The 18630-nt window shown below is 33.7% G+C and overlaps 1 protein-coding gene across 11 annotated transcripts in view; it reads right to left on the bottom strand.

Annotated features, from left to right (window-relative positions):
• DCAF6 (DDB1 and CUL4 associated factor 6) overlaps positions 1-18630 on the bottom strand; it is a 141409-nt gene that overhangs the window by 25617 nt on the left and 97162 nt on the right. For all 11 annotated transcript variants that reach the window (XM_050768300.1, XM_050768238.1, XM_050768289.1 and 8 more), the window contains 4 exons: positions 10000-10117; positions 5379-5494; positions 3852-3938; positions 3298-3625 (listed from right to left, as the gene is read on the bottom strand). In XM_050768300.1, coding sequence (XP_050624257.1) covers positions 3298-3625; positions 3852-3938; positions 5379-5494; positions 10000-10117 — 649 coding nt within the window. The remainder of the gene's footprint in view (positions 1-3297; positions 3626-3851; positions 3939-5378; positions 5495-9999; positions 10118-18630) is intronic.

Raw genomic sequence — 18630 nt, forward strand, 5'->3', positions numbered from 1 at the left:
TGATCTCAGCCCAAAAATGAAAACCTGGGTCATTTATTTAACCAAATTATAAGAAAGCAAATTTTTTAAAAAAATCATTACTCTGTATTGCAAGGAACTGTTCTGATATTTTTAGTAAATGTGTGTCAGAAATGACTTAGCTATAAAGCTTTTTAAAGTTTCATTTTAAAAATTAAATTTGGGACAAAAACTATATAGTTCTTTATATAAAGTACAGAATAAGTATACACTTTTATAATATTTAATTTTAGGACCATTTCTCCACTCCAACTAAACTAATATTGACTGGGCTTTGCAAATGGCAGCATGGAGGGAACTTTAAGACATACATCCTTTTAGGTGGGCCTTTCATCCATGTGTGCCATGTATCCTTGGAGTCTAGGAACCAAATATGATTTTTACAACAGAGCTTCACAACCCTTAGTCTCTTAGGAAACAGAAATTCTCCAAAATCATATGCCTAATTACAAGCTGGTAAGTGATTCTTTTCATGTTCTTAAGAAGCAAAATCTCTTAAACTTTCTCTTTTTAGAATAAAAGTCAAATAAATTGAGAAGTAAGATAAACTGGCAGGAGTGTCAACGATGAAGAGCCCTTAGAAAGGTGCAGAAATATTAAAAGTATACTTTTTTACAGTTGTTCAAGATTAAATCAGGATGGTACCAATAAAGTTAACAATTATAAAAAATGAGATAAAAGTCAGAGGAAATATTTACACCATTTACAAATTTTTTGGTAAAGAGCTAGAAAATAATGCAAATCTCAAAGGAAAATTAATGTAATTGTTACTCTAATCACTTTCTAGTTACCCTCAGTATACACATCTTTATACACACACACACACACACACGTAATTGTATTTACTTTCATATATTAAATGTGTTCTATGTTCCTATAAGTGGCTTGGGTATTCTCTCTTCTTCATAAATAATTAAGTTTCTTGAAGGGTAAGAATTTTATCATTCTTCTGTTACTCTTCAGGAAGTTTACTACTGTATCTCACAAAACAAAATACCATGTAGGACCAACATAGGCTAAATACTCAAATGAGTGTACAGAATATTAAATAATCTTTAATTTTTAAAAAGCAGGGAACTAAATATGATCCCAGAGTGGTTTCAAATCCGGATCTAATCCTGAGAGTATGAATTCAAGAGTATATGCATGAAGTGGGATCAATTCCAGGCTGTTTGTTGTCACTGATTATCTCTCTTCTAAAAGATTCTGCTGGTCCAGTTCAGCACCTGAGTTTCCTTGGGTCAATGAGGTTACTGGGAACCAACTTTGTGACAGATCTAAACACTAAAAGAATCCCTAAAACATATAAATCATCTAAGGATTACGAAGATGATAAAGCTCTATAGAAAGATTACAGTTTCTGTATTCTCCAGGACCCACCCTCCCTCAAATCCTTCTTTCTCATTAATATTACAGTACTGTGTTTCAAAAAACAAAACTCCTTAGGTCTAGAATACAAAAACCCTTTGCTTAGCACCTAAGTTTCCTCAGCTATAAAGCAGGCTTGGTATTAGTGTTATAAGTAGCCTGCACAGAAGCTGCTAAATAGTTATGATTTTCTCAAAGTGTCTAATATCCATAAAAAACATTACTAGAAACTGGGCACTTAAATTTTATTTTCAATTATGACCTCAGTATCATGTTCTACTACTTAAATATAGAAAAATAAGACATTAGCTCATTTATATAAATGGAAGGCCATAAAGGTACAAGCTTAATTAAATTATAGAATCTAGCTCTCAACCCTGGGTTTTGGAAATTATCAGTTTGATTTTCAAATTGCGCTAAGCTTGCTAATCTCATCTGCATATATTAAGTGGTAATAACATTCTAAGGAACTCCCTCTGGGTATAGAAAGAAATAGAACCAAGGCTTACTTGCCTAAAATATATATTAAGAATGTTCAAGATTAATGTGTATAGGTAAAGAGAAGATGTTTGATTAATCTCTAAGTATAAATATGGGAGGAAATTCTTGGTTCGTATCTACAAAAAAAGTACCATGGCAAAGTAAACATTTCCCAAATATGACTAAAGGAAGAAACATACCCTTTCATAGTTAAGAAAAGGCAGTTCCCCTGAACTGCAAGCTATCCTCTTCAGGATTTTTGCCTGTTTTCTGTCAGTCTGTATCCCTAGAGTCATTTTTACTATCATTCTTTTAAAAATTAAAGGGGCCTCATAGACTATCTTGATTGTTTAATACAGCTATCATTTAATTAGTGCTATTAATATGAGCCAGGTCACATCATGATTGACTGATAGATATGTTTTTAAATTCTTGCAATAATTTTAGATAATCATAACCCTATTTTATAGATAAGGAAACTGAATCTTTAAGAGTCATTAAGTAATTTGAATGAAAAAACATTGCTGGTAGGTGGTGAAACCAGTACTCAAACCCATCATTATGTTCTTGACTATAAGTGGTAAATTAATCTTTCATTATATTTTTCAGTTGACAGATACTTTAGCGTATCTTATAAACAGCAATATACTGAGCATATAAAACGTGATTTCAAATAGAATCTCACTCCTTTGTAAACTAGGATTTTAAGATTAAAACTAGGTTCTCTGAAAGAAGACAGAACTTACAATGAGATATCATAACACTAATAACAGAAATAGTTTTCCATAAGTATGAAATGCAGTATACTTTAAAAATTTATCTCCCACAAAAGAAAATATATCCTTGTGATCACATAAAATATAGAAAAACTATATAAACATGTTGGCAATTCAATTTTTTATTGCTGCTACAGTATTTATTTAGTGTAATTTTTCATTTTCTAAATTCAGTCACTAAGTTTAGTAGAAATCAAAGAAAAACAGTGTTTCCAAACACAGAACTACCAACACACTACCTTAATCCAGGGTCAATAGAAAAGCAGGAAAAAATTAACATTAAAACCAAAGCAAAACTGATAGAGGCCTGGATATCTACAAGATAATCTGAGAGCTAAGTATAACCTTGACTTCATAAATAACCTGTGGGTCATTCTTAACCTTGTTTTCTCTTGATCTGTAAATTCAGAAGCAGGTCTCAGTGCTAGAGATAAGGAGAATGAAGACTTTTTATTTCCCTATTAATGTACAGTGCTCAAAAAATATAATATGTAAAATCATTTACAGTAAACTGTAAAGTTTCTTTAGGTTTATATGAAAAAGACACTCTTAGAGGAAGCAACTGTCAAAAATGGAGAGATTCCCTTACATGACTTCAAACAAATCCTCGTGAAATACATTTTTTACAGTTCATGTTAATTAAAAATTTACCAACCTATCACCAGGTCCTGCTCGATACCTTGCACCTGGGATCAGGACTGGGTCATCATCACTGTCATCTGTGTCCTGAAGAGCAGAGTCCCTGGTGGATGTTTCTTCATGAGCTGAAGGCCCGATGGCTTCTGTTTGGAACTGAGGCTCAGGATTGGTGTTATTTTCATTGGTAGCACTCTCAGTGCTAGTCTGATCTGAAGTTTCTGGTTCCTTGGCTTTTTCAGATGAAGTAGATTCTTCTGGAACCCCACAAGAGCTATCAAGATTGAGGTCATTTCTTTCTCCTGAGTTGGAATCCGATGGCTTGGCTGTGAACTTATCTGATTGTGCTGTCAGAAAATAAAGTTGTATGTAACAGGTGGTAAAGTGGGCAATATTAATTATTTAACCTAACTTAGGAGCTGACAAACACATTCTACTATGACATCTAATTCCTCTATAAGGGGAGGAAAATTCCACAACACATTTGGACATGGTCTCTAACTCTAGAGATTAACATATATTAAGGCTTTTTATTTTCTCATACAAAGCAATTATCTAAAGGGAGCAACTCACTTATATTGATATGGTTCTGAACTGGGTTTTCTGCAGATACTCCTTCCTGATATTTTGTCACATCCTCTGATGATTCTTCAGGAGTTTCTGTAAATAAACCAAATTACAGTCACCCCTTGGTATCCATGAGGGATTAGTTCTAAAATCGCTGAAAATACCAAAATCTGTAGATCCTCAAGTCCCTCATATATAATGGCATATTTGTATATAACCTATGCATACCCTTCCTTATACTGTAAATCATTTCTATATTACTTATAATACCTAATACAATGTAAATGCTATGTAAACGGTTACTACACTGTTATTTTTAAATCTGTGTTCCTTTTTATTGTCATATTGTTATTTTGGGAGAGAGTATTTCCATGGAATCTATGGGCATGTGGGGCCAAATGTACCATTAAATCCAGATTTTTTTAGAAAAGTAAACATCAACTTAATACTCCAGCTTTCCTATGGATAAACGGTTCTTAACCCTTTCTGAGTCATAGGAACCTTTAACATTCAGCTAAAACCTCCCCTCAGTACAAGGCAAATATGTATTTGCACATAAAATTGTACAAACACTATCATGGATGGATGGGCCCACCGCTTCTTCCTAATGTCCAGGCATTGGGCTTCATTAACTCTATGTGCAGAATCTCTGCTTTAGACTATCCCTTACAGCTGAAATTACTTGATCCTGCATTTTACTAAGCTTCCCAAAATCTAAACTTAAAACTGAGCATTTTTCTGCCCCTCTATCACGTACTTGGTAAAATCTAAACTATTATGAACAAGTAGTCAAGCTAACCATACTATAAATTCTGTTTTGGCCATTGAAAATACTTAATTCTGGAATTTAACTGTCAGATGCATGAAGGATCAGTCTTTAACATTCCTTATTGGACATTTGCTTACCAGATAGCTGTCTTACACATATTTAATTTTAAACTCTGTTATACTAAGGTACTTATACATTTATAAGAAATATAATTCATTTGTTCCTTCATGTATCAAGCATTTATTGAACATCTACTGTGTTCTAGTCTCTGTGCTAGACATTAAATTTCATGTCATTGTCATATAAAAATATTCTACTAGAAAAGGGATCTGAAAAATCCCCTAAGTGGCACTTCAGGTATTAAATAGATTCACTCGTAACCTGTTTAGATCCTACTTCTTTTTCCCCCTCTATAAACCACACACACAATCAAAACAGATACAGCGGATTTCACTGCTAGGTATAAAAATGAAAAAGATTAATTCAAACTAACATCTATATCTCATCCATTTACAGTATGATGAATAATTATCCTGGCCACTGTGTCCACAAAGAGGACTGTGCTTCACTATATCTCCTCATTTTAACTGCTTAAGGTCCCCATCTTTTGGATCTGCTATCTATCAGTTTTAACAGCTGGACTACAGAAGCAAAAGTAATTTATTAAAAACAAGAAACAAAAATACAGCATCAAAGGGAACAAAAAAGTAGGTAAACATCCAATGTTGGGGTTTTATAACAACAAAAGCAAAATAACATCTTACTTGTCTCACTGTCTCCTTCTGGGGGTTGCACTGAGCTCTGTGGGACCAAAGATTCCTCCTGACCCTCAGATTTGCAATGGCTCCCAATTCCTCTAGAACTTGACGCTATACTGCTCCTATCATCAAAACAAGATAAGTGATTCCACCAAAAAGTTAATAAATACAATCTTTTAGGATAATTTTTGTATTTTACAACTAGAGAGGTAGACCAAAAAATTCACAATACAAGTAAAATGTAGGATTTATTACTTTAATAGCATTTGTAAACATCATTTCAAACAAATCGAGATGACTATCACAACACACTTTACTCTTGAAAAAAAGATTTAAAAATATAAAGGGACTGCTTCTTCACTGTTTGGATCCTTCTATTATCTAGTATGTATTTCTACATGTCTCTGTATTGAGTTTTAAGTGAACTACATTGTCACCTTTCTTGTCTTCACTACAGGTGGTTCACCATATCCAAATCCTTAATGGTTACACAGATTTTTATGATACGCCCTTAGACTCTGTTATTCCAGGCTACTTTAAAAATTAATACTTGAACAAAAGCCTGGCCAGTTATTTGATCTTTTGAACTGCTCCCTGTGGATCACTTCCAGTTCTGATCTGCTGTTCAGATATGGCAGGTGACTGAGCATCATAGTTCTATAGAAGGACAGGGTAACATTTTCTGCTTCAGTTTTAATACTCACCTGATGATGACCATAGTTCTATTAGCATTTCTGGCTATAGCAGAATACAAGGCCAATTTTTAAAGAAATAATTTTCAATGAGTATTCTGTGACAAATCATGGCATATGTGTAAGAAGAGGACTGAATGAGAAAGAGGACATGTATAACAATCTGACTGAGATTTAAATTAAATTCATAGAAACGCAACAATTCTTTAAGTTTAAAATAAATGTAAACAAGAAAAAAGTAAGATTTACAGTAACTTAAAAAAACACTAATTATAGACAAATACCAGTAACTCAATAAACAATACAAACTATCATGGACTTTTCGCCATGACAAAAACTCTTCTAGGCTGATTGCAGAAGTCAATTTGACTTAAAAAAAAAAAAAGAGAGAGAGAGAGAATACATATATAATATTATTTAAGTAAAACTGTATATTCATATGGGTGTATATATGCAGAGAAACATGTCAGGAAGGCTATGCACTTGTGTTGAGTGTCATGTCAGTAGGATTACCACAGGTAAATTTTTTACACTGAATTTTGTGTGTGTGTGTGTGTGTGTGAGTGTGTGATAAACCTGTACTTCTTTTAAATCAGAAAGGAATATACAGCTATTTTGGCAAAGAAAAGCTAATGTGGTATATATATATTTATTTTTTCCATTGAGAAAGCTATGATTCAGGCATGAATAAAACGCTCATTGTATACATTATGATAATTAAAATAAAAAAGGAACAGAGACATATTAGTGGAAAAGACACAGTAACCGAGTAAATATATTTAACATATGTTAATATGGCATTTTAAATCACACAGAAACAAAAAGATTGTTCAATAAATGGTAATGAGACAAGAAAACAGCCATGTGGTAAAACCAAAGCTATGGCTTCACATTATACTTTATGGGAAAATAAATTCTATAAGGAATATAGTTTTTGATACCAAATTATAGAAAATATGAGAGGAATATAAGAAGAACCTTTTCCCTTAATTCTAGGAATAACAAGGCTTTCCCATGCATGCTATCACAGGCAGAAACCATAAGGCAAAACCACTGTAAGTAAACTGAAAAACATACACCAAATTGGGAAAAATATTTGCAACAAATGAAAGACAAATAGTATAACCCTCATGTAATTCTATAATAAATAAATAGCTCTAATAATGCAACAAGAAAAAGATAAACACCATAGTAGAAAACTGGGCAAAGTATCTGAAAGACAATTTACAAAAGATGAGAACTGTAGCTAACAGTCACTGACGGCCTTCTCAGGTGCCAATCAAGGTGCTAGTAAGTGCTATGTACTTTCTCTGCATGATCTCATTAAATCTTCATACTATACCTATGAAGTAGGTTCTATTAAATATGCCCATTTTCAAGGGAGAAAACTGAGATTTAGAGAGGTTCAAAAACTTGTCAATTTCAGTCCAAGCTCTTAGCATGTTCTATTGCCTCATCTGTTACCAAAGAAAAAATAAAAGCAAGACACAATCCTGGTATAGATGAAAAAGACTGTATACTTTTTTTTTTAGTTCTGCCTGTTTGTTTGTTTGTTTTACAATGAATGTTGAATACTTGTATAATAAATAAAAAATGCAAACTGCTTTTCTGACAAAGAAATAAGAAATTGATGAACGAGAATATAGTTCATGGTCAGTTTTTAGAGAAGGAAAAGTAGCATTCAAAAGAAGAATGGGACTAATGATTTTCTCCAAAAAAAAAACCTCAAAAAGTATAGATAAGATTCTTCAGAAGACGCCAGCTCCTTGTATACAGAATCATGAGAATGGAAAAGACGTGATAAGCATGATGACCTACTGTCACCTTAATTATGTATTAAGAAAAAAGGCCACAAACATCACGATTTTTAAATGGTCAGGCACTAAGACTTATAAAGAAGTCCTACTGGCTGCACCTTCAAATATATATCTAGAATCCAAACACTTTTTTTTTTAAACCACCTCCACTGCTCCCATTCTTGTCTAAGCCACCACCACCTCTAACCTTTCTTACTACCATAGCTTTTTAACTGTCCTTCTGGTTTATACCAATGGCATATGCTCAACACAATAACCAGAAATAACCGTTTCCTTTTAAATATCCTCCTCAATTTCCTGGCAGACCTTATCTACTACTCCTGTCTCCACTGCTCACTCCACTCCAGCTACACAGGTCTTCTTAAGATCCTTGAACATACTAGGTCTGATGCTTCTGTTTCAGAGTCTTTCTACTGGTTTTCTCTCTGCCCCAAATGCTTTTCCCCTAGATATATATATATGTGGCTCACTCCTTCTCACTCTTCAAGTGACATTTTGCCCAAATGTCACCTTCTCAATGATGCCTAGGTTTTCCAATCACCTTTACCTGCTCTATTTTCCTCCATTGTACTTAGTACCTTCTAACATACTATATGGTACACTTATTTATTATGTTTATAGTAAACTTCCTCCATCTAGAATGTAAGTTCCAATAAGGCAGGGGTTTAAGTACTTTTTTTCACTGATGTATTTCCAATGTCTAGAATAGTCCCAGGAACATAGAAGATATCCAACAGTATGTTAAGATCCTACTTAATCAAATATTTTAAAATAGATACATACATACATAAACACAAATGGAAACCAGTGAATTTAAATAAAAGTAGTATCACATATCAACACATAGTTCATTACATATTAAGACAATATATAACTATATTATATTACATATAATATAGCAACATAACATGATCATATATTAATATACAATTAAATATTAAATATATTAATATATTAATTGTGAATAATTAATATATTGGTCATTAAACAATTGGTATAATTATATACTAACAAATATATAACTATATTATATATTAAGAAATACTATATCAATATATTAACTAATATATTACTATTTCTAAATTTAAATTAAAAATTTTGTATGCTCTCTCAATCAATTGGTCATGAGACAGTGGGAAAGAGTATAAAAAGCTTACATAACTTGCTTTTCTTAAATGTAAAATTTCATTAGATTAATGAGCAATAAATATGATCAGAAACATTGTTAAAGAGAAGCTATATGACCATTAAATAAAAAGTTCAACCTTACTAGTAATCAGTTAAATAAATACTAAAAGTATTTTTAAATCAAATATAGAAGTTAAAAATAAATAATTATATTGAACACTAGCCTGGAGACAGTAAGTCATATACTTCCATATGTGCCTAGCAGGACTATAGTAAGTAAAGATTCTTTTGGAAATAACTTAGCAATATCTTTTAATCTAGATATAGTTCATTTCTGAAATATCTCTCAAATAAATAATCTTGAAGGCAGGAAAAAGCTTTATAAACAAAGATATTCATTAAAGCCTTATTTGGTAAAAAATGGTAAACAAATTTACGGCCCAATTAAAGGAAAATGGCTAAGTAAACTACAGTACATCTACTTGATGGACTATTACATAGCTAGTAAAATAATATATATTAAAATTAAGTAACATGGGAATATTATAAAGTTAAGTCAAACAAATTCAGGGGAGAATACAGTATATTATCACTAAAATTATATTCTAAAACTCAAAACAAAAATCATACATATACACCTACCTAGGACCACAACTGCAAAAAGTCCCAAAATGTTAAGTTTATATTTTTGCACTAATTTCTTTTGATAGAAAATGCAAAAGTAATATTCTAGGATGAGCAACATTGGCATCATCTGGAAAGTTTTTAAAAATGCAAATTCTCAGACCTCCACCCTAAACCTAATTCTGAGAGTGGGGTCCAGTAATATGCATTTTAAAGAGCTCTCCCAGTGATTCTGAGGCACACTCAAGTTTGAGAACCAATACCTTATAGCAAAGCAAAACATAAAGATGACAAAGTGTTAAAAATTGAAATCTAATACAATCCTACAAAATGGCTAAGAACATCTTTACAAAAATATTAACTTACCATTCATCTGTAAAGTTCAGTTTTATTGTGCTTGTAGTTGTTCCTTCTGTGCTGTAGTGCAAACTTAAAACTGGTTCACCTGTCCCTGGTTTGGGGCTCAGCTTTTCATTATTGTTATCTGAAAATTGTGTTTAAAACATTTGAAAAAGTCTCTGAAACCAGTAAAAAGATGACATTTCCTAAAATTTATAAAACTTATATTAGGTTGTCCTTGTCATAATTCTTTTTTCACATCTCTTATGGGTTTCATTTAAAGTTTGAAGGCAAGTGTTGTAGAAATACTCTTTATATTTCAAAGTAGCACTGCATCAAATTCTAGCTTTGTGTACATGACTCCCTTTGATTCAGATGGAAATCACACACATTGAGAACCATATTTAGTCATTAGGGGAATCAAAAAGTATTAACATGCAATGACATAGTTACAAACTGGTACCCTTACTTAATAGAATGCTCGTAATTCCTCAGTTGCTTGAGCATCAGTAACTACTTTTGGCTCCTTCAGAAACACTGCGATGTAAGATACAACGGCTCTGTGAAAAACGGTTTGGCAAAAACTGTGCTACCATGAAACGTTATCAAATTCCTTCTGTTCTTTCAAACTCACAGATTTATAATTTAGGGAGGAATCATAGTTTGCACTTCATGGGGGACAGGCTGGTATTTACTGTGCTTTGATATTTTCTAAAATACACTTTGTTGTAATATATTTTGGTATATTTCCGTTTCTCTTCCTGACTAATCTTACAAGGAATTTGTTTAATTGTGGAAATAGCAATTTCATTTTAAGAACCTATAGATGATGTCTACAATACACATCTATCTCGGTGTATGAAATCTTTTTTAAATGATGAAATCAAGAAAGTCTACACAAATGAAAGTATTTAAAGCTACCTTCCCCACCTCCCAGAAGAATACATGGATATTCAAAGACATAATTAAACAGAGCTTTACGTATTTTTCATTTTATGATGAACAGTGTGGGAAACATTAAAATACACAGGGAATACAAATGGATCCATAATCAAACATGATACATTTCTGCCAGTTGCTTGCAGAAAGAAAACTCTTCTGTGAGATAATCTTTTTCCTTGACACCAGTTCGACTGATTTAATACTAAAAATAACTTCTCTTGAAAAATAACAACAATCACTATTTCATAAAAGCAAATTTACTTAGGGTGTTTTTTATTATTGGATCTACTTTCTATTGCAATGAAGGACTTATATATTTTTTGATTCGTCTTGAAGATGTTGGAGCACACATTAAGAGAATCTCAGCTGGGCTCAGTGGTGGGAGGAACCCTTAAGCCCAGGAGTTCGAGTTGAGTCTGGGTGAGACCCCATCTCAAAAAAAAAGGCGGGGGGAAGGGGGCGGAGAATCTCATAGAACCTCTGTTCTAGCCTTTATTCTGTGAGAGGACAATTAACAAGACTTCAAATACAGAAATGCAGTAGAAAAGTATTCCACAAGCGTCAAGCTGGTAACAAAATTTAGTATCAATTCTCCTGTCTTAACTTCCAACTCTTGAGAAATCCTGTCCTACAGAATTGCTATTTGAAAATAATGTGAATTATAAACCTGACATCCCAAATGGTAAAGTCACTTTGTTTCTGCACTACTTTTGTTATGATTATGTCTTTGATTTAAACAACTCCTAGAAATGAATTAATAACCCATTCCAACTGTCAAAGATTTAGTATTACATTCAGTGTTTTGGAGGAGGTATTTTACCAAATCGCAATCTAATAAAGAACTGAATTAATAGACCTTTAGCTTACAGAAATGTATTAAGGAAACATCTGCCCTATCCTTTACCCTCTTTCAAAAACTTGCTGTTTGCTGGTCATTTGTCCACAGTTTTCTCTTATTCTTTAGTTATGTTACTGAGATTTTTGTTTCATCACTGCTGTCTTAGCTTCTGGAATAGATGGGAACAGACAGCTAAAGACTGGATGATTGGATGATTAAGGAAACTGAGAGGAAGAGTTGGGGTTAGTTTTTTCATTTTCTCTCTCAGTATTTTATAAAGTTTTTGTTATTTATTTTTCTTTTAAGGTAAAGATGGTATAGAAAACAAAAGCAGGTGTGAGAGAAGTGTGAGACTGAATTTCTCAGATCCACCTTGATTACAGTTAAGACTTAAGTTATGAGAAGTCTTGTGGAATTTAAATGATATATGAAAACTTTCCTTTTGAGGAAAATGAAAGAGACAGTTATAGATGTCTACATGCTATGACTATAGGAATATATTATAGTAAACAAACAACTATTAAGAGATCAGAACAGAGCACAAAACATTTTTATACAGGTTCCCCACCACAAGCAAGAAGCTTTCTAAGATGGTTAATGATCATTAAAACCTTCCTCCTACAGTATCTACTACAAAGTTTGTTGTTTTTATTTTTTTGAGACAGAGGCTCTTTTTGTTGCCCAGACTGGAGTGCAAAGGCGTGATCTCAGCTCACTGCAACCTCCGCCTCCCGGGTTCCAGCGATTCTCCTGCCTCAGGGTCCAGAGTAGCTGGGGTTATAGGTGCCCGCCACCATACCTGGCTAATTTTTGTATTTTAAGAGAGATAGGGTTTTACCACGTTGGCCAGGCTGGTCTTGAACTCCTGACCTCAAGTGATCCACCCGCCTCGGCCTCCCAAAGTGCTGGGATTACAGGCATAAGCCACCATGCCCGGCCTACAGAGTTCTTATTTGATCTCTCAGGAATATAATCTACATATTATAAAACATGTAAAATATTGGTAATATTCATTTAATCATAAAATGATTATAGTTGATATAATTTGTTCATTTAAGTTGTTAATGAATTCGTTAGCCTTGTGTAAAACTAGCCTGTTACTATAAAAAATAACATGAACTCTTCTGTTAGTCACAAAAACTTCAGGTCCCCGAATGCAGTTATTTCCTTATAGCCTACACTTAAGTAAACAGTGTCTCTGGCAGAAACACAACACAATGAAGAACCTGGTTTCTTCAATCGCAAGTTGTTTTGTTTTTGTTTTTGTTTTGAGACAGAGTCTCACTCCATCGTCCAGGTTGGAGTGCGGTGGCAAAATCATGGCTCACTGCAGCCTCGATTTCCCAGGCTAAGGTGATTCTCCCACCTCAGCCTCCTGAGTAGCTGGGACTGTAGGCACATGCCATCATACCCAGCTAATTTTTTGTAGCTTTTGTAGAAACAGGGTTTTGCCATGTTGCCCAGGCTGGTCTTCAACTCCTGAGCTCAAGCAATCCGTCTGCCTTAGCCTCTCAAAGTGCTGGGAGTACAGGTGTGAGCCCCTGCACTTAGCCCAACTGCAGTATTAATGACAGTATATATTCCAAGGTTTAAATTCATTTCCTAGCCTTTTCCCATTTCACTGTCCTTCTTTAATTGTAGTTTGCTTGGTCATATACAGCCTATCAGGTTACATTTTCTCAGGAATTAGGATTCCTGGACTACTAATTAATGCATTCACTATTTGTGATAAAAATGCATATTCTAAACTACAAATGTCTAAGAAAAATCTACTTTAATGATTTTAAAAATTAAGTATTTTTACTTTATTTGAAAAAAAAAGTGTAACTATTTAAATGTTCCCTAACTTCTCTGTCAGCAGTTGGATCAGCAAAAACATTCTAAAACTGTATTTTTCAAAGTCTTATTTACATAATGCATAGATATATTTATATATATATATAAAACATAGAAATATGTTGCTTAAAAGGTAGATTTTTATTTAAAACCCTTAAGGTTTAGAACTTCATCTAAATACACAAACAGCTTTATGTAGAAAGCCATCATATTAATAACTGTGATTTATTGAGCATTAGTGAATATATATCAATTGTAAATATATGTGTGCCAAAATATATACATTTCTTTAAAAAAAACCTTTGTAATCAGTATTGTCATCTCCATTTTACAGATGATGAACTGATAACAATAAGTTTAATTTTTTCTCTAGTTACAGAGATTTCCTCCCCATCCCATCCTTTCCATAGACAGGGTCTTGCTCTATCACCCAGGGTGGTGTGGTGGCACCTTCATAGCTCACTGCAGTCTCAAACTCCTGGGATCAAGTGAACCTCCTGCCTCAGCCTCCCAAGTAGCTACCATTGCAGGTGTGTGTCACCATGCCCAACTTCTTTTTTTATGTTTTGTAGAGATGGAGTCTCGCTATGCTGCCCAGGCTGGTCTTGAACTCCTGGCCTCAAGTGATCCTCTTTCCTTAGTACTCCAAAGTTTTGGGATTACAGGTGTGGGTCACTGTGCCCGGCTGAGGTTTCTTTTTATAAGAAGTTCCTACTTAATATACAATCTTAGAAATAATCTAACTACAAAGACAAAAATAAGATTACTTAGATAAGTAACTATTTTAATTAAGAAATATCAATTGTTGGTGGTGTTACTCTTCAGAAATAAATAATTCATATCAACAACATTAATAACTGGTAAGAGTTCTGGTAGCTAAAATTATCACTTAGGCATTATAGTATAGGAAAACTATGTTATATCTTCTTTTAGGGCACTTAAGAAACTGAACTATTTCTTCCTCTAAAAACATTACAGGAGAATATTTCTTTGTAGTGTGCTCAGCGCACACACACAATATAGTGGGGGAAAAAATCCCTTTTAACTTGTTCAACACTGCTAAGTTTTTAGATAGCCATTCTATATTGCTCAGTAATTATGGTTATTAAGAATAACTGATGACATCAGCAACTTAGAGTGGTCTCTATGGAGGCAAATTACCATTTGAAACACAGGCTTCAGAAGCACAGCAATAATCACATAAACATCAGGATAAAATACTGTAAAAGACTTCATTTTTGGGGATTAGAAGTGAAAAGTCCATAACTTGAGATTCAGGAAACCAACTTAAAAGATCCTTTTCAGAAAAGCTACTAGAGACCTTTCAGGATAATGCATTGGCTCAGAAAAAAAAAATTCAGAATGAGCTGAAATATAATTTGAAAGCAGTTTCCTTGAACTGCTATGTATTTAATTAGGTATCTTTCAAGTCTTTTGCATAAGAATCACAAAGTAACTATTTTTTGTAATGCACACACTGTGAAATGATTTAATCTGTACATTTCCACTACGAAATTATAATAACGAAAGGTTCTAAAAAATGCTCAAAGACATACAAAAAAACTGTGATAACCGTAGTAAAAAAAAAATACGCTGAGTATTTTGTATATTTAAATATTGTTCAAAATGTTGCTATAGATCTAAATATCCAAATACTGATAAGGATGTTCAGACTTTAAGCTAGGATACCCCTGGATAATCTATCTCATATGTAAATCTAAACCAAATATTCAAAATGAAGATAATTAACTAGGTACAGCAACAATAATTTCTTTAGAACCCCGTGCCCAACATTTTTCTCTGCTGCTGGGTCACTATTATAACTTTATAATCACACATTAATTAACTATAGTAGTTTAGATAAGCTGTGGACTATATGAAAATAAAATAGTTTACCTAATGAGTTTTCTATTGTATAAAGATGCGTGTATGATTATATAATGATATCCTATTTCCCATTCCATTATACCAAATATTTTTTTTTTTCTTTTAGGTCACAATACTGTATTGTATACTTGAAATTTACTAAGAGGGTAGATATTGTGCATTTTTTTTTATTATACTTTAAGTTCTAGGGTACATGTGCATAACGTGCAGGTTTGTTACATATGTATACTTGTGCTATGTTGGTGTGCTGCACCCATCAACTCGTCAGCACCCATCAACTCGTCATTTACATCAGGTATAACTCCCAATGCCATCCATCCCCCCTCCCCGCAATAGGCCCCAGTGTGTGATGTTCCCCTTCCCGAGTCCAAGTGATCTCATTGTTCAGTTCCCACTTATAGGTAAGAACATGTGGTGTTCATACCAAATATTTTTTAAAAACCAAAGTTAGATGGAAATAAAACATATGGTGAAATATTCTGAAAAAATAATAAAGCTTAACTATCTCCCCACATTTTGCACTCCAACTTACTAGACTTGTATAGAAAAGGTAAATTTATCAACCATAGTTTTTAAACCGATGCAAAATTTTCCATTTTCATAGGTCAGGGAATCCACAATTTTTCTGTAGATTCCAGATTAGAGGATCTCCAATTCTCCTTCCAACTATTTGTATAAGGAAGTATATCTGGATTCAAAGTGGAAATGCTGCTTCCAGCAGTAGACTGCTAACAGAGAAGATCTATCTACCCTACAGATAATTGTGAGGCAATGTATTTCATTCTAAAAAATGAGTGCTTACACTAGTGCAAATCTGGATTTATAAAATAGAAGTGATATTATGTAAGCCAAAACTAAACAAAGTGCAACTTTAGTACAGATATTTATTAGGAAGTCCAATCTCTCTAATCTTTTTAACATTCAATCAAATTTTCTTCTGGCAATCACAACTCAACTCTATGTCAATTATAATAATTTTAACCCAAGAACTTTTTTCATGACATAACGTAGAAGTGTGAATTGAACTTAAACATGTGATTTGCATACATTTAGATTGAAAATTGTGCTTGGTTCCACATTCCTACCAGTATTCAGAATTTATGGGTTGAAATGTGGTAGCCATTTAACCTTTGCTTCCTTTTCTCCTACTTCAGAACCAGTAGTTTTATAGACCTCTATTCATAAACGTCTCCTATTCCTATTTCACTTTCAGTCTAGGGGGAGAACAGTATAGAATGAAAATAAGTAAATATGCCCACGCCATGTGGCACGTGAGCCCTGCCAAAATCCTTTTCCAGTATTTCCTTTCATGACTGTTTCCTTGGGTATACTCTCCTTTACCGGAAAAAAAAAAAAAAAATCAAATCTGCCTATCATAAATAACACTCTCATTTTGTAGATAAATTAACAAGTTAAAATGTGACTTCCAGATGAAAACAAATGAGGTAGACAGCTTAGGAGAACACTCCCTTTAACCACGTCCCCTTCCAGTTACTGTCCTCCTAGCTTATTGTTTTGAATTGCTTTTCTTCTCATTTCCATTTTTTCATCTCCTGCTCTAAAATCTGACCTCTGTCTCTGTCACTCTAGTGAAAGTGTTCTACGAATGGGGCTCAATCTCCACATTGACTAACTTAGGGGATAATTTTTTTGGAGCCAATTTACTTGACCTTTCAGCAGGACTCCAGCAGACAACACTCTCGTATTTGAAAATTTCTTTTGATCACAAGACACCACGCTGTTCTATGCCGCCATCCACCTCTCTAGTTGCTCCTTCTCTATCTCCTTTACCAGCTCTTTGCTGGCAAAATCTTTTAATTTTATCATTTTTCTGATTTTTCTTGAGATGTGTTAGCTCTCTTACTCTGTCCTCATCTTTCTACTTTCATCCTAGTTAATTCCATCTACTTCATGGCTTCTTAACATTTGTATGCAAAAAATCTCCCAAATTTCTTTCTTGAGCTCGGATATCTTTTCTGAGCTCCATATATCTACATAATCAACTACCCAACCGATTTTCACCTTGAGTATCTCATACAGATAACTCAAACTCAATATATTCAAAACTGAGTTCATGATCACCTACCCCTACAAGTCCCTGCCCATGCTTTATCTCTTTTCCAGGGTTACCTGTTTAAGAAAATAACCATCCACTTAGTTGTGCTCAATCAAAATATGAGCTACTCTTGCAGTGGCTGAAAAAGTCACCTGTTAATCTCCATCAGTACCTCCCACAAAGCACCACAAATAAATGTATAACCTAAGTAAAAACAGTGTATTTGTTTTACAAAAGATTTAAGACACAAGTCCTGCCCTCTCCAGACTGCTATTTATTACTAAACTATCTTCATAAGAAAATTCTGAAGTTGTTACTGCAACTTACACTCTAGATTCCTCCTCAATCCTGTCTCATTCAATCTACCACCAAGTCCTGTTTATTCTACATCCTAAATATTTCTTGAATCTCTTCACATCTCTCCTACCTTACTTTTATCACCAGATCAAAATCTCTGTTACCAGGAGAACTTCCTAAGTGATTTAGTCTCTAATCAATTCTCCATACTCCATTCAGAGTATCAGGCCATAGTCATACTCCCTAATTTAAACACTTCATTAGCTTCCCTCTGTTCTTAAAATAAAATTGCCAAACCTAAAATGTCCAAAAAGTCACTTTGTCCTGCATAGTGGGATTCTCCTAATCATCCTGTATGTGGCATCTGAGGCTCTGCACATGCTATTCACACTTCCCTCTACTCATGCTCCTTCACCTAACTTATTCAGGCTCACCTTCCAGATCTCAGCTTAATGTCTCTTCCTCAGGAATGCCTTATTTGACCCTCAACCGGAGGGAATAAAGGCCCACTCTCCTATGTTCCACATTGTACTCTGCTATTTCCCCTTCCTTTCATAACACTCATCACACTTCTATTTAATTTTTCATCCATCTTTACTGTTAGATCAGGCAAAGCAAGTGGTTATGATCACTGATGCCAGAGCCAGACCGCCTGGGTTTGAGATACATTTCTAATGCTTACTAGCTGTGTGCAACCTTAGACGTGTTTCTTAACCACGCTTTGCCTCAGTTCCCTCATCTGAAAAATGGGGGTAATAACAGTAATGGTTGTGGTAAGGATTAAGTAAATTAACATATAAAA

Source organism: Macaca thibetana, chromosome 1 (assembly GCF_024542745.1).
Source record: "Macaca thibetana thibetana isolate TM-01 chromosome 1, ASM2454274v1, whole genome shotgun sequence".
In the NCBI taxonomy this organism is placed as follows: domain Eukaryota; kingdom Metazoa; phylum Chordata; class Mammalia; order Primates; family Cercopithecidae; genus Macaca; species Macaca thibetana.